The sequence below is a fragment of the Eubalaena glacialis genome, chromosome 19 (genome assembly GCF_028564815.1).
Source record: "Eubalaena glacialis isolate mEubGla1 chromosome 19, mEubGla1.1.hap2.+ XY, whole genome shotgun sequence".
NCBI classification, from domain to species: domain Eukaryota; kingdom Metazoa; phylum Chordata; class Mammalia; order Artiodactyla; family Balaenidae; genus Eubalaena; species Eubalaena glacialis.
In genome coordinates this window covers 51,274,161-51,291,136 of record NC_083734.1, presented here as the reverse complement: position 1 = coordinate 51,291,136, position 16,976 = coordinate 51,274,161, and the positions used below count along the sequence as shown (strand labels likewise).

Sequence of the window (16,976 nt, the reverse complement as noted above, 5' to 3'; positions counted from 1 at the left end):
TGCACCCCCAGTCTCCAGCCTCCACAGCCGTGTCATCCACACCTGGCCAGGCCAGGGGCCTCCTGCCTGCTCCCCATGCCCTGCCTCTGCCTGTGCCCTCCCACATCTAAGCTCAGGTCTGCACTTGAGTCCCGCCTCCTCCAGGCCAGGCCCATTTCATCTATGGGGGTGGGGGGGGGGGAGAGGAGAGCTCCCGAGGGCGTCACAGGGTGCCACAAGGTGTGGCAGCAGCCTCAGGACAGAGGCTACCTGTCCTCAGAGGCTGTGGCCCTAAGAAGTTCCCCCTTTCACCCCTTGCAGGTGCCCCACCCTCGATGCCCTCACTGGCTGTCCAAGCAGAGCTCAGTTGAGGACGGGGGTGGGCGTGACGGGTGCAGGGTGATGGGTGACTTTGGGAAGGTGGAGGGAGATGCCGAGCTGGGGCAGGCCTCAATCTGAAGCCTGGCAGATGGATGTTGGCGTGGGTGGGGCGGGGGGGCTTGTCCACATAGGAGCCCCCCCGACCAGTCTGGCTGGACGATGGGGCCGGGGAGACACCCCTAACAGGTGAGCTGGGTGAGCTTTCAAACCCTCCCAAGAGTGGTCAGGAGGGCTTCACTGCCACTTCACGGATAGGACAGTGAGGCCAGAGCGTGTCGGGGTTGACCCGGGCTGCCGGCACGACTTCCTCTCTGCTGGGCCCCTTCACCCCACCTCGACAAGAGTCTTGGGCACGCCTGCCCAGCAGCCCCACTGACCTTGGGTGCTGAATGTTTCAGCAGCAGCACCGACCCTGTCTCAGTCCTGTCTCTTAGTGGCATGGGTGAGGTCACTGCGGCCACCGAAGAGAGGGGCCATTGGCCCAAGTCTGCTGCCGCCACCTGGACCCAGCCTCCCATGCTGGGTTGCTGTTCCTCACCTCCCAGGTGAGACCCTCGCTTCAGGACTGCTGCAGGGTCAGGAGGAGTGGGCAGCTGGGGTGGCCCCCCTTGTGACTGACCTTGGCCCAAGGGGCAGCAGCCAGCCGGGTTCCGCAGGGGAAAGTCAATGGCTATCAGAGGGATCACCCGCCAGGGCCCAAGCCAGAGCCCACCCACCCCCAATCCCAGCCACACCTCAAACTCCTGCCACAGACACCCCAATATCCGCACAGAACCCCACCTCGGACACTCCCACCCCCACAGACACCACCAAGCCCCACCCATACCCTCACCTCAGTGCCCAACACCAGCCCTGGGTGGGGAGGGCAGGTGAATCAGGCTGGACTGGGCAGGAGTCTGGCCTCTGCCGCCTGTTTCTACCTCCGCCCACAGCCTGGGCCAGCCAAGTGGTCAATATGTTTATTTTTCAGGGCGCCTGAACTGACTCTGAGGAAAAGCCGAGGGGCAAGCAGGGAGGAAGGGGAGTGGCCTACCTTGGGGAGGGGCCTGTGTACCACTGGCCTCAGTCTTCCAGAAAGGCAGCCTCTCCACGCTGAATCATGGGAGGTGTGGCCCAGCTGTGGTGTGAGTGAGGACCGGCTGCGACAGTCCTGCCTGCCTCCAGGTCCCTAAGGACGGTGGGGTCAGGAGCCGGACCCCAGGGCAGGGGGGTCCAGGCTCAGCCAGAATGTCCGTCCCATGACTCGGCTTTCTTCAACCGACCCAGCCTGTGCTGGCCCCGAAGCTGTCCACGGGGTGCTGACAACCGATGCTGGGTGGCACAGGCAGTCCGGGGGCAGGATGAATGGCCCGGCTGGGGCCTGGAGCCCAGTGGGGGTGCCCAGGGCTCAAGGATGGGGCCTCTGCATGGCCCCATCAGACCCTGGAAGGTTCCCTGATGCTCGAGATCTGGCCCTGCGTAGGAGCAGGAGGCCTGTCCCACCATCCTCCCCGGGGGGCTGCCACTGAGACCCTCTGAAGTCTCTCCAGGTTTCCAAGATCATTTTCAGTGACAGTGGCACGGCGGAGCCTGGCTCCCATCCACCATCTGGGTGGAAAATGGAGATCAGACTCTGAGAAGGTGATGGGCCCAGTAGACACTCCTGCTCCATATCCATCTTCTCTCCTTGGGGAGGGTGGAGCACAGTCCGCACCCAGGAGCTGCAGCAGCCGGGGAGAGGGTGCAGGCAGGCCTGGAGGCCCCTCAGAGCACGTTCTAGGGCCTGATGGGACCTGCAGCTGTGATTTGGAGCAACTGGAAGAATGAGAATCCAGGAGATGGAGCAGGTGGGGGCACTGGCAGGGGCGTGGTGGACCGTGGGGAAGGGCAGGGCCAGAAGCAGGTTGGGTCATGAGGGAGAGCATCCCCCCCACCTCGCCAGGGGTGGCTGCACCTCCCAAGGTCACCCACCCCCTCCCTTTCAGAAAAGGGGAGCTTGGGTTGGGGGGCTAGCCCAGGGCCACTGTGGGGGACGAGGCATCGGAGTCAGACTTGGGGTGGGTGTCCCTGGCCTTCTCCGCCCCTCCCCTGCACCACAGAATTGCACCCGCTCCTTCCCTGCTGTGCTCAGGGCTCCTGGCCCTGGAAAGTGAAATGAAGCACCCAGGGGGAGCTTGGGGTCTGGAAGGCCGAGGGTCTCAGGTTGTGGAGGTTTCTGGTCCTCCCCTGCAGGGCCCTGGTCCAGGGGAGGCCCTGGGGGGGAGCCTGCTCTGCCCTGCCGCTGACTGTCAGCAGGTGGTTTCCCACTCAGGGCCACACACAGAGGCCATCACTCTGCCACCCCACTTCGGTCTTCCTCCACTTCCCCAGTCAAAGCACACTCCCTGGAGCCCTGCTGGGGTGGGGGCAGGGGCTGGCAAGCCGGTGCCTGATCAGCCTGCTCCCGCTGTCCCTGGGAAGGGGGAGCCCACACTTCAGCTCTGCGTGAGCAGCCAGGCTGGCCCTGGGGCCCACACCCATGGAAGACCATTCCTGAGGGGCCCTGGGTCTGGGGAACTGTCCTCTCCCTCCTCGGGGCTCCTGCAGGACCACAGTATCTCTGGATAAACACCCCCAGCCCTCCCAGATGGAGCCTTGGTGTCCCTTTCCTTCTTGGGGAGCAAGGGTGGATCCCAGGCACTCCCTCAGATCACTGGGTGGGGGCCCTGGGGGCTCTCCCCGGTCGCAGAGCTCAGAGAAGACCCAGAGCTAGTCTGAGGGAGGCTGGGAGCAGGTCGGAAGACCCCAGCCACCCCACATCTGTCTCCCTTTTTGGGCCGCTCTGAGCTCTTCCATTTTGGGGTGGGTGGGGGCAGGAGCGGGGTGGTCGGGGCTCGAGGGCTGCACAGCTCCTACCTAACAGGAATCTTTGGTCCCTGGGGTGAGGGGCACTAGCTCCCAAGCCTCATGAAGATGGGTAGGGCATCCAGGTGGTGGCAGGAGGGGCCCACGCAGGGCAGGGTGTGGGTCTAAATGATCCAAGGCAGAGGAGGGAGGTGCCCCACCCCAGAGGTTGGAACTACCAGCACGGGTGAGGGATTCCCTTCTGCAGCTCTGCCCTGCACCCCCTCAGATGCCCTCCCATGCTGGTGTACCTTCCACCTCCAGCCGTGAGGAAGCCAGTGAGTGTTGTTGGTACAGGCAGTTGGGGTACCATCTGATACCCCATGGGGACCCCCTTCCTTCCCAAGGGCCCCTATAGACACCCAGGGTCCAGGCCAACTGAGTAGGGCTTCACCTGGGAGGCCTAGGCCAAGTTGCTGCTGGAGGCTTGGGCTGTGCTTCCTGCTTTCTTGTGTGTGCATGCCTATGTGGCAACTTCTTTAGCATTTGGGGGTGAGGGTGGTCGGGTCCCGGGCCGGGGTGGCAGCTAGACCCAGCCCAGCCTCTATGAGTGCCAGAGCTCTTTTGACAGGGGGTGGTGGTGGGGTGGTCTCCCAGCATCTGAAAAAAAAAAGCAAAAGTCCTCAGTGGACTTGGTGTCTCAGAAGGGGTGGTCGGATGGTGAACTCTGGGCCAGGAGGCCAACACCACCACCGTTCTGCCCACCCCTCTGTACTGTGCCAAGGGGGGTGGGCCACCCCATAGGCCTCTGGAGGGGGGTAATCCTCCAGGGATGCTCACTCTGTCACCCTGTCCAGGATGAGCTGGAATCTTTGCCATAAATCCCAGAGACACCAATGCCTGGCCTCCTGTAGTTCCAGAAGACCCTGGTGTCATTTTGAAGTAGGTTCAATGGAAAGTGGTCCTGTGGCTCGGGGGCAGCCACCAAGTGGTGTCCTGGGCCCAGGCCACCAATGGCCACACTCCCTGGTGCCTCCTCAAACCTTAGTTCTTTCCATCTTGCAGATGAGAAAACCCGGGGTTTGAAGTACCTTGCCCAGGATCAGCCAGGATCAACGCTCCCCTTAGGTGAGTGTCTGCGGGGTGTGGGGATGTGGAGCATGCCTTGGGGCCCCCGCCATACCCCCAGTACAGCCCAGTTCTGGGAGCGCGAGAGGAGGGGCAGCGGCTGTTTTCTGGCTCAGCAGGGCGCAAAGCCACAGGGGGAAACGGAAGTCAGAGAGGATGGAGGCCTTGCCCAAGATCACCCACGCAGGGCGGGGTGGGGGTTGGGGGGCCGGGGCGGGTGTCGGCCCCGAGGTTTGGATGGGGGCGCAGATCCCAGGGGGCTTGGCCAGGGAGGCCTGCAAAGCCCCAAAGCTGAGCCGAGAGGCGGGAACCCCACGGGGTCCGCGGGCACTTCGCGGCGTGGGGTGCGCCTGGATGCGCACGCTCACCTGTCAGAGGGCGCGGCCCGGGGCGCGGGGGGCGACGGGGGTCACTGCGGGACCCAGTCGGGCTCCCATCAAGCCCAGGCAGAGGGAAGCGAGCGCGCACAGAGTGGGAGATGGAGGGGCGGGAGGGGGCTGCGCGCCCAGGCTCCCAGCCCAGCGCCAGGGGATGGCGAGGCTGGGGGGCCGGTCTGAGGGCGCGGGGGAGCGGGACTGGTCGGGAGAGAAGGCACAACCCGCGCCGGTGTCCGCGCCGTCGGGGAGCACCGGGGCGCCCCTCCCGCGGGGTCCGGGCAGGGCGGCGCCAGGCGGCGGTGACGTACACTGGGGAAGTGCCGCGCGAGCGGCCAGAGCACTGAGTCGCCCCCGGCACCGCGCCCGGCAGCTAGGCGAGCAGAGGCGCGCGGCGGCCGAGCGGCAGCAGGTAGGCACTGCCCGGGTGCTTCCGCGGCTCCCGGACTGGGACCTTCTGAGTCGCCCCGGCGCTGAGTCTGCACCCGGCGTGGGAGCGGCCTCGGGGTCCGCGCTTTTGCCTTTCGCCCTCCTGGTCCGGGGGCGCCCCGGGCACAGACGAGCCCCGCCCCCGGGCGGCCCCCACTGAGGGCCCCGGGGAGCCAGCCGCACCCCTCCGCGCCCTCGGACCCGAGTCGCGCGACCTCGACTTCCCCGGCTCGTCTGGGCGCCCCCCCGTCGGGCAACCCTCGGGCTGCAGCTCCGGTTCCGGGTATAAATAGCTCGGTTCTCGGCGAGCGTCTGGGGCTCGCCGGCTATATTTGGTGGGGCTAACGCCCCCTTGCCGCGGCCCGTGCCCCCTTGCCGGGGGATTGGGGAGCACGTGCGCTCCAGGCCGGGGCGCCCGGGGTGGTAGTGCCCGAGGGCCCGTCCTCTCTCTCACCTCCTCCCTGTTCTCACCGCCGCCCTAAACACTCACCAACCCAAACCTGCCCTCAGGCAAAGGCTTCTGATCCAGACCCTGGGCAGAGAGACGGGGACCCACCTCCAGGATCCGACTGGAGTCCCTGAGCTCGCCTCACCCCCCTCCCAGGCCCCTAGCCCTGGGAAAACCAGGTGGGGCCTCAGGGGCCTTGGTTTACTTACCTGAAAAGTGGGTTGACAACTTACCTACATGGATGCTGGCCCAGGCCCGTGGCTGGCAGGCCTGTGAGTGGAAGGGGAAGCAGTTGGGGTCATGGCCGCTGGGGGGGGGGGGTGCCTGGATTCTGGGTGAGGGACAAAGGGGCAGCCCAGGGCCCAGAGTGCTTCTCTGTCCCAGATGCACTAAGCTGCACACCCAGAGGTGCCTGGGCTGACAGGATCACTCTGTGTGATGACCATGGCCAGGCTGAATGGTCTGAGGGGCAGGAGATGGCAGCTGGACCAACGGCCTTCATGCAGCCCAGGTCAGAGGGGCTTGTCCAAAGCCAAGGGCAGGTGTGGGTGCTGTGTGGGTTAGTGGGTTCAGGGGTCCATTGCCTCATTCTGAAGGCCCAAGAGCCTTCAGGGGTCAGATGGGCGCTGGGAGGGACAGGGACAGATGCAGGAGTGTGTCCTGGAGGATGGACTGGGCCCTTTGGGCTCAGCTGTTAAGGAGTTGCTCCCATGGTGGGAGGTCTGCCCCCAAGGGGCTCTGAGGGCATGGGTGGCAGTGCCCAGGCAGGCGTGGAGCCTTCCTGCCCAGCAGTCTGTGGTGTAGACAGTGCCTGGGGTGGACATTGGGAGGCCTGATCCCAAGACAGGCTCTGTAACAACCCCATGTGACCTTGGGCAGGGCCTGATACCCAGGAGGCAACCCAGCTCTCACCCACTCCAGCTGGACATCTCAGTTTGAAGGGCAGCAGGAGCGGGAGGTGTTCATGCTCCTCAGAACACTGGCCAGGGAGAGTGTGTGGAGCGGGGTCTGTGGGGTCCCACTCACTGGCTGGTGGTGTCCGTATGACAAGGCTGACTTGCTCCAGGGCGGTCCTCGCAGAGACCTGGCAGGTGTGGAGGGGGCCAGTTCAGCCTCCTCGAGGTGAGGAGCCCAGCAGAGCCACCCCAGGGCCCCGGGCTGGCCCTTCTGGGAGGTGACCAGTGGAGAAGACAGCCAAGCAGAGCGATCAGTCCATTGGAGACACCTCCGGATCAGGCAGGATCAGGCCTCGGGCGCACTGGGCCCCGACACAGGGGCGGGGCGGGAGCGGACAAGGCATGGGGCTCTTCATGGCTTCGCCTCGGCGAGTGCAGACCTCCCGGCTTCAGTCTCCATCTGTGAAACGGGCTGTGCGGGGAAGTGGGTCCCGGAGACCCGGAGTTCTCAGTCAATGTTGCTAGCTCCAACTCGCGCCCACCTGGCCCAGCCCCAACGGGGGGACAGTGAAGCGGGCCCCGCTCTGTGGGAGCCGCGGGGTCCCCTTCGGCGCTCGGGGACGCCCAGTGTGGCTCCGGGGCTCGCTGACCCGGGCAGCCGCGCGCCTTGGCTGTGCGCTCCGGCCAATACGGTAGCGGGCGCGAGGGCGCCTACTTCAGGCAATACGGCGGCGGCTCCTCCCTTGGCGCGGTCACGTCCCCCACGTCCCGCGCGCGGCCAAGCAGCGGGGCTGGGGCGGGGCCGTGCGGAGCATCCTCTCTCCCTCCCCACCTCCCAGCCCCCCGCTGTCGGCGAGGTCGGCCTGACCCCCACCTGCCCAGCCAGAAGCCAGAACGGGAAGGAGCGTCCGTTGTCCGTCCTGCTCCCTCGGGTCGGGTGGGGGTGGTGGTGGGTGGAGCTCAGGGTCCCTCCACATCCCCCTCCCCAGCCCTTCTCCCCTCCTCAGCCACCTCCCCCCTCCTACTTGTTCCAAAGGCCCTATGTGGTGGTGGTGGGAGCTGGGAACCCAGTTTTGGTGGAAGGGGCCCCTCTTGGCTGTTGGGGCTTGCCAACACAGAGACCACCTTCTGGGCCTTGGCCTTAGGTTACAGGCTTTCGGGTTGGGGGGCTGTAGGGAGTTGAGGAATGGGACAAGGTGGCCACGTGGATGGGCAGGCCAGGCACTCCCAGGCTGGGCAGGGTTGGGTCCAGGCCTGGAGGGGGGCAGCTTGGGCCTGATCAACTACCTCCTGGCCCCTCCTCATTGCCCACTGAGCTCTCTAGAGGAGGGGGCTCCAACAGGGTAAGCACAAAAACATCCCCAGGGCCACTCTCGAATGGCCTCCTCCTGTCATAACGGGGTAATGGTGGTGGAGCGGAGAATGACTCAGAGCCAGGGGCTGGCCTGGGGCGCAGTGTCCAATCTGGTGAATGAGGCCACTGTTTCCACCCCACCGGCCCCTGCAAGAGGACGTGAGCCCACGTGAGAGTTTGCAGGGGCACTGGGCATGCGGTGGAGAGCTGTGTGCTCAGTGGAGATGGGGTGGAGGGCCCAGGCCAAGCTGAGGAGGCCTGGATCAGACCTTCACCCACTGCCCAGCTCCCACCTCCCCAGAAAAAGCCCCAGTCACCTCCCTCCAGTCACAGCTCCAAACACAGGTGAGGGCAGGGCTGAGGTGGGCATCTGGGGTCCTTTCCCCCCTCTTGGGAGGGAGACAGGCACTCTGACCAGTGGTGGATGGGTGAGAGTGTCCTGGATCTTCTGGTTACCTGTTTGCACAACAGGGGCAGTGGGGGAAGGAAGAAGGGGAGGTCCTCCCTCCTCCTGAGGGTGCAGCACCTTCTTGCCTGTCAGCTACCCCCATGGGCTTCAGGGGCCTTGGGGCTCGAGGAGCCAGGTGCTAGCCACACTGGCCCGCTTCCCTGTTGCTCAGGCATGTCTCCCAAGCCACCTGGTGCGGGAAGAGTCAGGAAGAAACGTAATTGCCCCTTTCCTGCCCTGCCCACCTGGAGCTAGTCTCCAAGGACTAGAAGTCCAGTTAGGTAACTGGCCAGCCTAGAAAGTGCACCGACTTAGCACCTGGGACAGGACACAGGCTCTAGGGCTGGGGGCCCCCTGCACGGAACCCCGCTCCCTGGGTTCATGGCCTGCCCTGGGGACTGATGGGCCACAGACCCAGGACCCAAGGTAGGTGAGGGGACTGCCAGTACAGAGGCCTAAGGAGCAGCGGCAAGCTGTGGCTGGATTGGAGTGGCAGAAGGGGTCTGGGAGGTGGCGAGGCCAACAGGATGTGAGTTCAGGGCTGGCTCTGAGGTGGGCGTGTGGGGTCGGGTTGGGAACACATTGGTATGAGGTTTGCACTAGCTCTCCAGGTGGATATGCGGGGGTGGGGGTGAGGCTGGGCACTGTCACCACCAAGATGGCATTCAAAGCCGGTGAGTGTAGGCAGAGAAGGAGGGCACTGGGGAGAGGGGTAATGCAGAAGCTGGAGCCTGACCCCAGCTAGGACCCTCACCCAGATAGCCAGTGGGCCCCTGAGGGAGCAGCTGGTGGGAGCCCTTGATTTGGGAGGGCACAATGGACGGGTCATTCTGAGGGACCTCTGAGTACATTCCTCTTTGGGCCGGGACCTGGGAGCAGCCCCTGGAGCCTCACCTGACCCAGAAGCGGGCACATACACCCCACCTGGGAGATCAGCTTTCTGAGGCCCAGAGGGCGGGTTATTTCTGGGCTGCGTACATGGTTTGCATGCTTCTCTGGGAGACTAAATGTCACTGAAAGGACAGCCGGTCGGCATGTGCCCACAGATGTGCTGGTGCCACCTCCCTCTGCGCTGCACTGAGGGTCTCCGACCGGCCCCCAAGGGGGCTGCTTCTCCCACCCTGGGTTTTCCTTGGAACATCAGCCACCTGTACCCAAGCCTGCCTCTTCAACATGACGGGCTGGGCTGATTGAGGACATTTTGCTCTTGGAAATCCCAGCTCCTTCTCCACCCACCCCATAAATACACAGAGCACTGCTGAGCGAAATCCCTTTGCCCCCAACCTAGAGCCCCCCAGCCCTCCATCATCTTCCCTGCTTGCTCACCACCACCTCCACCTCTGTTGGCAAACTGAAATTCACTAGAAACCTCAGTTTGAGGACCATCTGGTGTGGGGAACGGGTTGGGGGTCATTTCAGTGTGGCTGGCACCCTGGGCTGGGGGGTTAGCTGGGAGAAAGTAGTGTCTGAAGAGCTTCTGGGGCATTCAGGGGTTGGTGAGAGAGATGACCATACTGGGCCTTGGTCCAGGCACAAAAGATGGCCCCCTCCCCACGTGAGCTTCACGTGGCAGCCCCTTGGCCCACGCAGGTCCCAGAACACGCTGTACCCTCCTGCCTCTGGGCCTTGGCACCCATCCCTCTGCCTCCTCACCCTCCCAGATGCTAGTTCTCCTGAGGATCCTGGGGGCCTCCAGGGAGGACCCAGCCCTGGCGGGCAGAGAATGGGGCCTCAAAGGTTGGGGTGCCCATGATCCCCATGGTGCACCAGGCATGGCTGGTGGAACCACGGAAATCTCAGAGGGAGGCCCTCCTTTGTTCTGTTTTGGAACCTTGGGTTTATAAGAGTTGGGCTATTCCTAATTGCTCGGCCCAGACACACTCCCCTCCTTGGCCTCTACATGGCCCACTTGATGTACTTTAAAAAGCCCACAACCCCAAACATGCCAGGATTCTGAGGACAACCAGCCCCTCAGTGCCCCCATGACCATGACCACTGTCCTGAGTCCTGGGTCTGGGGTTCCTGTGCTTTCTGCCTTAAATAGTGTCACTGCATCAATAAGTATTGCTTAAGATAAGTATATCTTAGGAATGTTCCCATTCCTAAGATATACTTACTAGTTTTTTGGTTTTTTTTTAATATCACTCAGATGCACGTACCTTAGAGATCTTTTAAACTTAACGCTATCAAGGGGAAGGGACAGCAGCTCGGTACCCCCACCCGGGAAGTTTGGCTGCGGATGACCTTTGTCCCTTTGTCCCGTTCCAGGCTCAGGCACCCGGCTGTGTTGTCAAAGGCAGGGCTCTGGAGGAGAACCTAGGGGTGGGCCACACCGAAGCTGTGCTCAGACTGTCCCGTCCCGGGTTCTGTGTAGCCTCAGATGTGGAGGTGGCCACCCAGGGGGCTATGCCAGGTCACGGGTCTGTGCACACATTTGCAGGAGGATGGGGGGCTCCCTTGGCTGGGGTGCCCCCGTGCACCCTTCAGCTGTGTCCCCGGACGGCTGCGCAGCCCTTGGCGTCGGACGCACCCTTCATCCTGCTCGCTGAAGCCCAGGAGCCTTCCAAGCACCGGGGCAAAGTGCTTGAAAGAGCACTGGGGTCTGAGTGCCGGGAGAGGTGAGGGCTTCTCCTAGGTTTCCCAAAAGTGGCGCCTGTGGCCCTCGCCCAGCTGAGAACCAGCAGAGGCTCTGAAGGTGGACCTCTGGCCCAGTCTGGGGTGGGGGGCAGGGCCGCTGTTCTGCTCTGGTGGGCTGTGTCTGCCTTGTCATCACCCTGACAGCCAGCTGGCTCCTGGAGGTCTGGTCATCAAAGGGTGGTGCCCACGGACAGCAGCTACTTCTTAGAATCACCTAGGATGCCCTTAAAAAACAATCCCCCCCAACACCCTTTGAATCAAAGCCCAGGACCTCCCTCCACTGCTGAATCAGAACCTGGATACCCACCCGTCCACTGAATCAGAGCCCACCCCCCGCGCTGAATCAGATCTCAAGACGCCCCACCACCGCTAAATCAGAGCCCAGATCCCCCCAGACTACTGAGAGCCCCCAGAGGGCACAGCACCTGTGGCTGGGGTGCTGGGGGGCAGGCTGGCGGCAGGGGGGGCGGGGGGGAGCAGAGAGTGTGTCTTATTTTCCACATTCCTTTCCCGCCACACTGAGGCTGTGCTCAGACTGTCCGGGCATAGAAGCCCTTGTCCTCATTCCAGAGCCCTGTCCCAGGTTCTGTGTAGCCTCAGATGAAAGAGTGGCCACCCGGAGGGCTGTGCCAGGTCAAGAAGGATTCAAGGAAAAGGGGCAAGGGGTGGAGTCAGGACAGATTATGAAACCCAGGAAGGCGGGCTGATAGGAAGGGGGCTGTGGCGCTGCGTGTGCAGCTCGTGCAGGAAGTGCTCGGGCATCGTGCAGGTGGAGTGTTTACACCACTAAGTCGGCAGATACTACACATCAGCGCTTCCCCCACCAGGGAGCTGGTTTATAGCTCGCTGCTGGTGGGGAGACACAGCTTCAGTGGGCAGCAAGCGACTGGATCCAACAAGCCCTCCCTTCCCCACGCCTGCAGCAAGGTCTACTCTGTCCTTGGAACAGCTTCTGCCAGGTGAGGTGGGGGGACTAGGCCACCAGGCTGATCTCTGGGATTAGGGGGTTTCTGGAGCAAGGATCAGGGAGGGGTAGGGGATGAAGATGGGAGGGGAGGGGAGGATCTCCAGGTGGAAATCTGGCTGCAGTGTTTCAATTTACTGGGCCTCAAACGAGCTTAGTTCCTGGGGTTTAAAAGAGGAAAGTTGACCCTGAGCTTCTTCCGGGTTTTGGGCCAGCAGTGGGTGCGGCCAGCTCCCTCCTTGGCAGCCTGGGGGCTAGAATGGTTTGCTCTGGTAGGCCGGGTGGAAGCGTGTCCCTCCTGCCCTTCCCTCGCCAGAAGGGTTAAACTCCAGCGGCCGACAGGCACCTTCCACCTGGGCTGGCCCTGCTGCCCTCAGGCTCCCAAAAGAGCTGAGGCAGGTGGATGATAACGAGATGGGACGAGTCGGGGCCAGCACAGTGACCCCCGCCCTCCCCACCTGCTCTTCCCCGCACAGCACAGCCTGTGTGAGCCTCTTCTTCAGACTCTCACTTCTTGTGCAGTGTGATCAGAGTGGAAAGGACCGGGACGCCCTGTCCCCCTGGGGGTGGGAGAGCAAGGCTGGCCACATCTAGATTGAGGTCTCAAGGGACTGCAGCCTAGATCGGGCCCCAGGTCCTCACCAGGGCTGGCTTCACTGCCCGAGGTGCTGGCTGCTAAAACCACACTGCTTCCCAACACAGGGTCAGGCGGGAGGCCAGAGCACGGCTGACTTCCCCACTGGGGTCTGCCCTCCTCAGGAGGTAACTTGAGACCTGGCTGAGCCCAAAAAAGCCACTGCCCTTTAGAGCCAGCTGTATGGGAGCAGGCCAGGCCTGAGCGGGGGAGGGAGGAGGAGCTGCAGCTGCTGGTCACCCCAGACCTTCCTGCCCTGCACCCAGCACAGGTGAGGGTCAGAGGCAGGGCTCTCAGGTAACATCGGGCAGGTGGCCTGGCCCAGAGCTGAGCTCCTGCTGGGGGCTGAGGCCTGAAGGGAGGGGTGGCCGGCCCGGGTGCCAGCCCTCAGGTGCTGTCCCCACACTGCAGGGCTGCAGCTGGGTGACTGCCTGACAACCGAGTCAGCCTGGCTTCCTCTTTCTCAGGGACGCGGAACCAGCCCTCCTGGCCATGGGAGGGGCAGTGGTCGACGAGGGCCCGACAGGCGTCAAGGCCCCAGATGGGGGCTGGGGCTGGGCCATCCTTTGGGGCTGTTTTGTCATCACAGGCTTCTCCTACGCCTTCCCCAAGGCGGTCAGCGTCTTCTTCAAAGAGCTCATACGAGAGTTTGGGATAGGCTACAGTGACACAGCCTGGATCTCCTCCATCCTGTTGGCCATGCTGTACGGGACAGGTGAGGGGCCGTCATGCCAGGTGACTGCCTCTGGGAGTTCAGCAAGTTCAGTTCCGGACAAAAAGGCCTGGGGGTCGGGGGTTGGGTAGCGCACCCAGCGTCTTCAGCCCCGGTCCCCAGGGGCACCTGGTGGGAAGCCCTCGAGGATGCCGTGGTCTCCAGAGTGCAGACGGGCACAGGCCAAGGCTGTCTGGGACCCTGTCCAAAGGGCTGTGTCTGCACAGCTGTGCTGGATCCCGGAGCCGTTCTTGCTGCCTGCACAGACCAACCAGAAACGACCCCTCTAACGGGGACCGTTCCTTGTGAGCCATGCTTTGCTTAAAAGATGGACGAGCGTGACCTGCATGCTGGGCACCTGGTGCCCCTGTGTATCCTGAGCCAGGGGCAAGGGGGCATCAGGGAAGGGCAGGTCTCTCTGGGCATGGAGAGCCTCGGTCCCGCCCCTCAGCTGCTGTCCCCCACCCCCCAGGCCCGCTCTGCAGCGTGTGTGTGAATCGCTTTGGCTGCCGGCCCGTCATGTTCACAGGTGGCCTCTTGGCATCCCTGGGCATGGTGTCTGCATCCTTCTGTGGAAGCATCATCCAGCTCTACCTCACCACTGGGGTCATTACCGGTGAGTGAGGCCCCGCCAGAAGTGGGGCGGCCGGGTGGCGATGGCTCATGTTGACGGAAGAGAAAGGACCTCCCAGGGGTGGGCAGCTGTGGGGTGTACCGGTGTACCCACCGGGCGCCATCCTGTCCCTCGTTCCCCGTCTGTCTCTCCCGGGCACGTGGGTTGGCAACAGGGGCTCTGAACACACGCTGAGTCTCCTCACGTCGACGCCTGTCAGACCCACACATAGAATCATTCAGGCGGGAGCCCGTGCTGGGGAGAACTGGGGCCGGGCCACCTGCGCTCACCCGCCCACTCTTCTCCAGGCTTGGGTTTGGCGCTCAACTTCCAGCCCTCACTCATCATGCTCAACCGCTACTTCAACAAGCGGCGCCCCATGGCCAACGGGTTGGCGGCAGCGGGCAGCCCGGTGTTCCTGTGCGCCCTGTCCCCGCTGGGGCAGGTGCTGCAGGACCGCTATGGCTGGCGGGGCGGCTTCCTCATCCTGGGTGGCCTGCTGCTCAACTGCTGCGTGTGTGCTGCACTCATGCGGCCCCTGGAGGCGCCCCGGCTGGGTTCAGGTTCGGGGCCTGGGCCCCAGCGGCCGTCCCGGCGGCTGCTGGACCTGAGCGTCTTCAGGGACCGCGGCTTTGTCATCTATGCCCTGGCCGCCTCCATCATGGTGCTGGGGCTCTTTGTGCCGCCTGTGTTTGTGGTGAGCTACGCCAAGGACCTGGGTGTGCCCGACACCCAGGCGGCCTTCCTGCTCACCATCCTGGGCTTCATCGACATCTTCGCGAGGCCCACCGCCGGCTTCATCACAGGGCTCAAGAAGGTGCGGCCCTACTCTGTCTACCTCTTCAGCTTCGCCATGTTCTTCAACGGCTTCACCGACCTCACGGGATCCACGGCCAGTGACTACGGTGGCCTGGTGGTCTTCTGCATCTTCTTTGGCATGTCCTACGGCATGGTGGGGGCCCTGCAGTTCGAGGTACTCATGGCCATTGTGGGCACCCAGAAGTTCTCCAGTGCCATTGGCCTCGTGCTGCTGCTGGAGGCCATAGCTGTGCTCATTGGGCCCCCGTCGGGAGGTGAGTGCTGGGGGCAGGGTGGGGAGCGAAGTGCCTCCCCTCCCTGAGGCCTGGCCATGCCTCCAGGCAGTTCCCACACCTGCTCTTCCTGGGGAGGGTACTCACCATGGGGGGCTCTTAGCTGGAGGGACCCCCCCCCCGCCCCCACTCCCAGCCTTGTCTAGCCAGGCCACTGTGTACCTCAGCACATGGCCAGCCGGTGTCAAGAGAGAACATGGCCTCTCACACACTCTGGGTCCCCCTTGGTTCATTGTGGGAGGAGGCCATGGGCTTGAGTCGTGGGGACAGGTGATGGCTCCAGGGTGGAGTGCTGGTCCTCCTTTCTGGCTGTCCCCACACGCTGGGGAGGCTCAGAGCTGAAGGTCGGGCCGGCTTCTGTTACGTTGGGCTTTTGCTTTATTTTTTGATAACTGAGAAAATAATCGTGTGCAATTAAAATGGTGTGGACGGTGGGAGCAGTGTGGCCAAGGCCCCACCGAGCCTCTGCACCTGGGTTTGGGTCTCTCCAACCAACCCTGTAGTCCCCCTGCTTCCCACTTGGCCTTGGGCCTCTGGCTCTTCCTGCCTGGAGAGGTCTGGGGCGAGGGTGAGGAGGTGCCTGAATCGTCACTGTCTCGGGGTCCCAGGGTCCTTCTGGGGCCCAGGTGGTTCCTATGAGGGCCGCCACAGTGACAGGCAGGGGGGCCAGATCCCTCCAGGTGCCTCCACCTGGCGGGGGATGAGGCCCCACCGGAGGCTCTGCTCCAAACCCTCATCGAAGCCACTCTGCTTTAGCCTCTGGGTCTGCGCTACCCGGGGGAAGGTGGTGGGGATGTGGGTGGCTGCCTCAAGGGCCCTGGGCTGTCCCCGGCAGGGCACTGGTGACTGGGGGGATTCGGTGGAAGCTTCAGCCCTGGGCTGACCCTGTCCCCTTGCACTGCAGGCAAGCTCCTGGATGCGACGCACGTGTACCAGTATGTGTTTGTCCTGGCGGGGGCTGAGGTGCTGGCCTCCTCCATCGTGCTGGTGCTGGGCAACTTCTTCTGCATTGGGAAGAGGCCCGAGGCGGCCACGGAGGAGGAGCATCACAAGCCCCCCGAGGACGTGAGGGTGGACTCTCGGGAGGTGGAGCACTTCCTGAAGACAGAGCCTGAGAAGAACGGGGAGGTCGTTCACACCCCAGAAACGAGCGTCTGAGCCGGGGGAGGCCAGCAGGGGTGGCAGGGAACTGGACAGAAACCATCAACGCTCGTATTTATTTCACAAACAGGACTAGCTTGGGCGGGGCTCTTGGCTCCACGCCGGCCGCCCGGGCAGCGGATCATCGCCCGATCAGTGTTTTTCAGGGGACGTGGCAGGGTGGGAACGTGTCATTCCAAGGTGGATCTGTGGTGAAGCCAAGCCGTGAGGTTATGAGCCGTCTGCACCAGGGACCCCACCTGCTGACCCCAGGGAGCCCGGTGCCCACCGCTGGGCTCAAGGACCCAGAGACCCACGCTTTGGAGACAACATGATTTTAATCAGGGGGCGGGGCCGGGGACAGCTGCGGAGCGGGCACTGCCACGACAGGCCTCCCTGCGTGCCCGTGAGCGCCCCATCCTGCCGGGTCTCCCCATGCACCCCAGCCCACCCCTCTTTGAGCGTCCAGTGGACAAAGCTCCCTCCTTCACCTCTGAAGGTTTGAGATAAACCTGCATGTGGGAGGCGCCGTCTCAGAAGGAATATCTTCCAGGAGCTGCAGGAGTTTTGCTCTACGTAGGGGCAGTAGTCTAACTGTTCACCCCAAATCTCACTTTCTCAACAAATAGCCTGGTTATTTTTACAAAGTGGTTCTGGTCCTTGTCAGCCATGTCGGCCTTCTAAGCACTGCTGGTTCTGGACCCTGCCCTGATGGACCCCAAATGGCTCAGAGTGTTCACACAGCACCCTGGTGGCTGGCAGGGAAGGGGTCACGCTGCAGGGGTGTGTCCACTGAAGCTGAGATATACGTGTGGTTTCTGTTCACTGGTGTGTGTTTAAAGAAAATGATCTGCCTGCCTTTTGTTTATTCGCCCCTCAGTTAGCTGACAGTCACCACATGTGGTCAGCGTCCTGGGCTGGTATCTGCTCCCCATCCTCCTCGAAC

At 63.2% G+C, this 16,976-nt stretch overlaps 2 protein-coding genes across 5 annotated transcripts in view; one reads left to right on the top strand and one right to left on the bottom strand.

Moving 5' to 3' along the window:
* Positions 1-5,929: 5,929 nt before the first annotated feature.
* On the top strand, positions 5,930-16,876 carry SLC16A3 (solute carrier family 16 member 3). 2 transcript variants are annotated; one of them, XM_061176142.1, is made up of 6 exons: positions 5,930-6,052; positions 11,704-11,835; positions 12,942-13,189; positions 13,659-13,802; positions 14,108-14,872; positions 15,795-16,876. In XM_061176142.1, exons 1-6 carry the CDS (start codon positions 6,018-6,020, stop codon positions 16,046-16,048), a joined length of 1,578 nt encoding a protein of 525 aa, XP_061032125.1. In that variant the 5' UTR covers positions 5,930-6,017; the 3' UTR covers positions 16,049-16,876. The 2 variants fall into 2 exon arrangements, with proteins under 2 accessions (XP_061032125.1, XP_061032126.1); XM_061176143.1 differs by lacking the exons at positions 5,930-6,052; positions 11,704-11,835 and adding an exon at positions 12,724-12,745.
* CSNK1D (casein kinase 1 delta) overlaps positions 16,167-16,976 on the bottom strand; it is a 37,940-nt gene continuing 37,130 nt past the window's right edge. For all 3 annotated transcript variants that reach the window (XM_061176144.1, XM_061176148.1, XM_061176147.1), the window contains one exon: positions 16,167-16,237. The gene's annotated coding sequence lies outside the window, so the exon portion shown is untranslated. The remainder of the gene's footprint in view (positions 16,238-16,976) is intronic.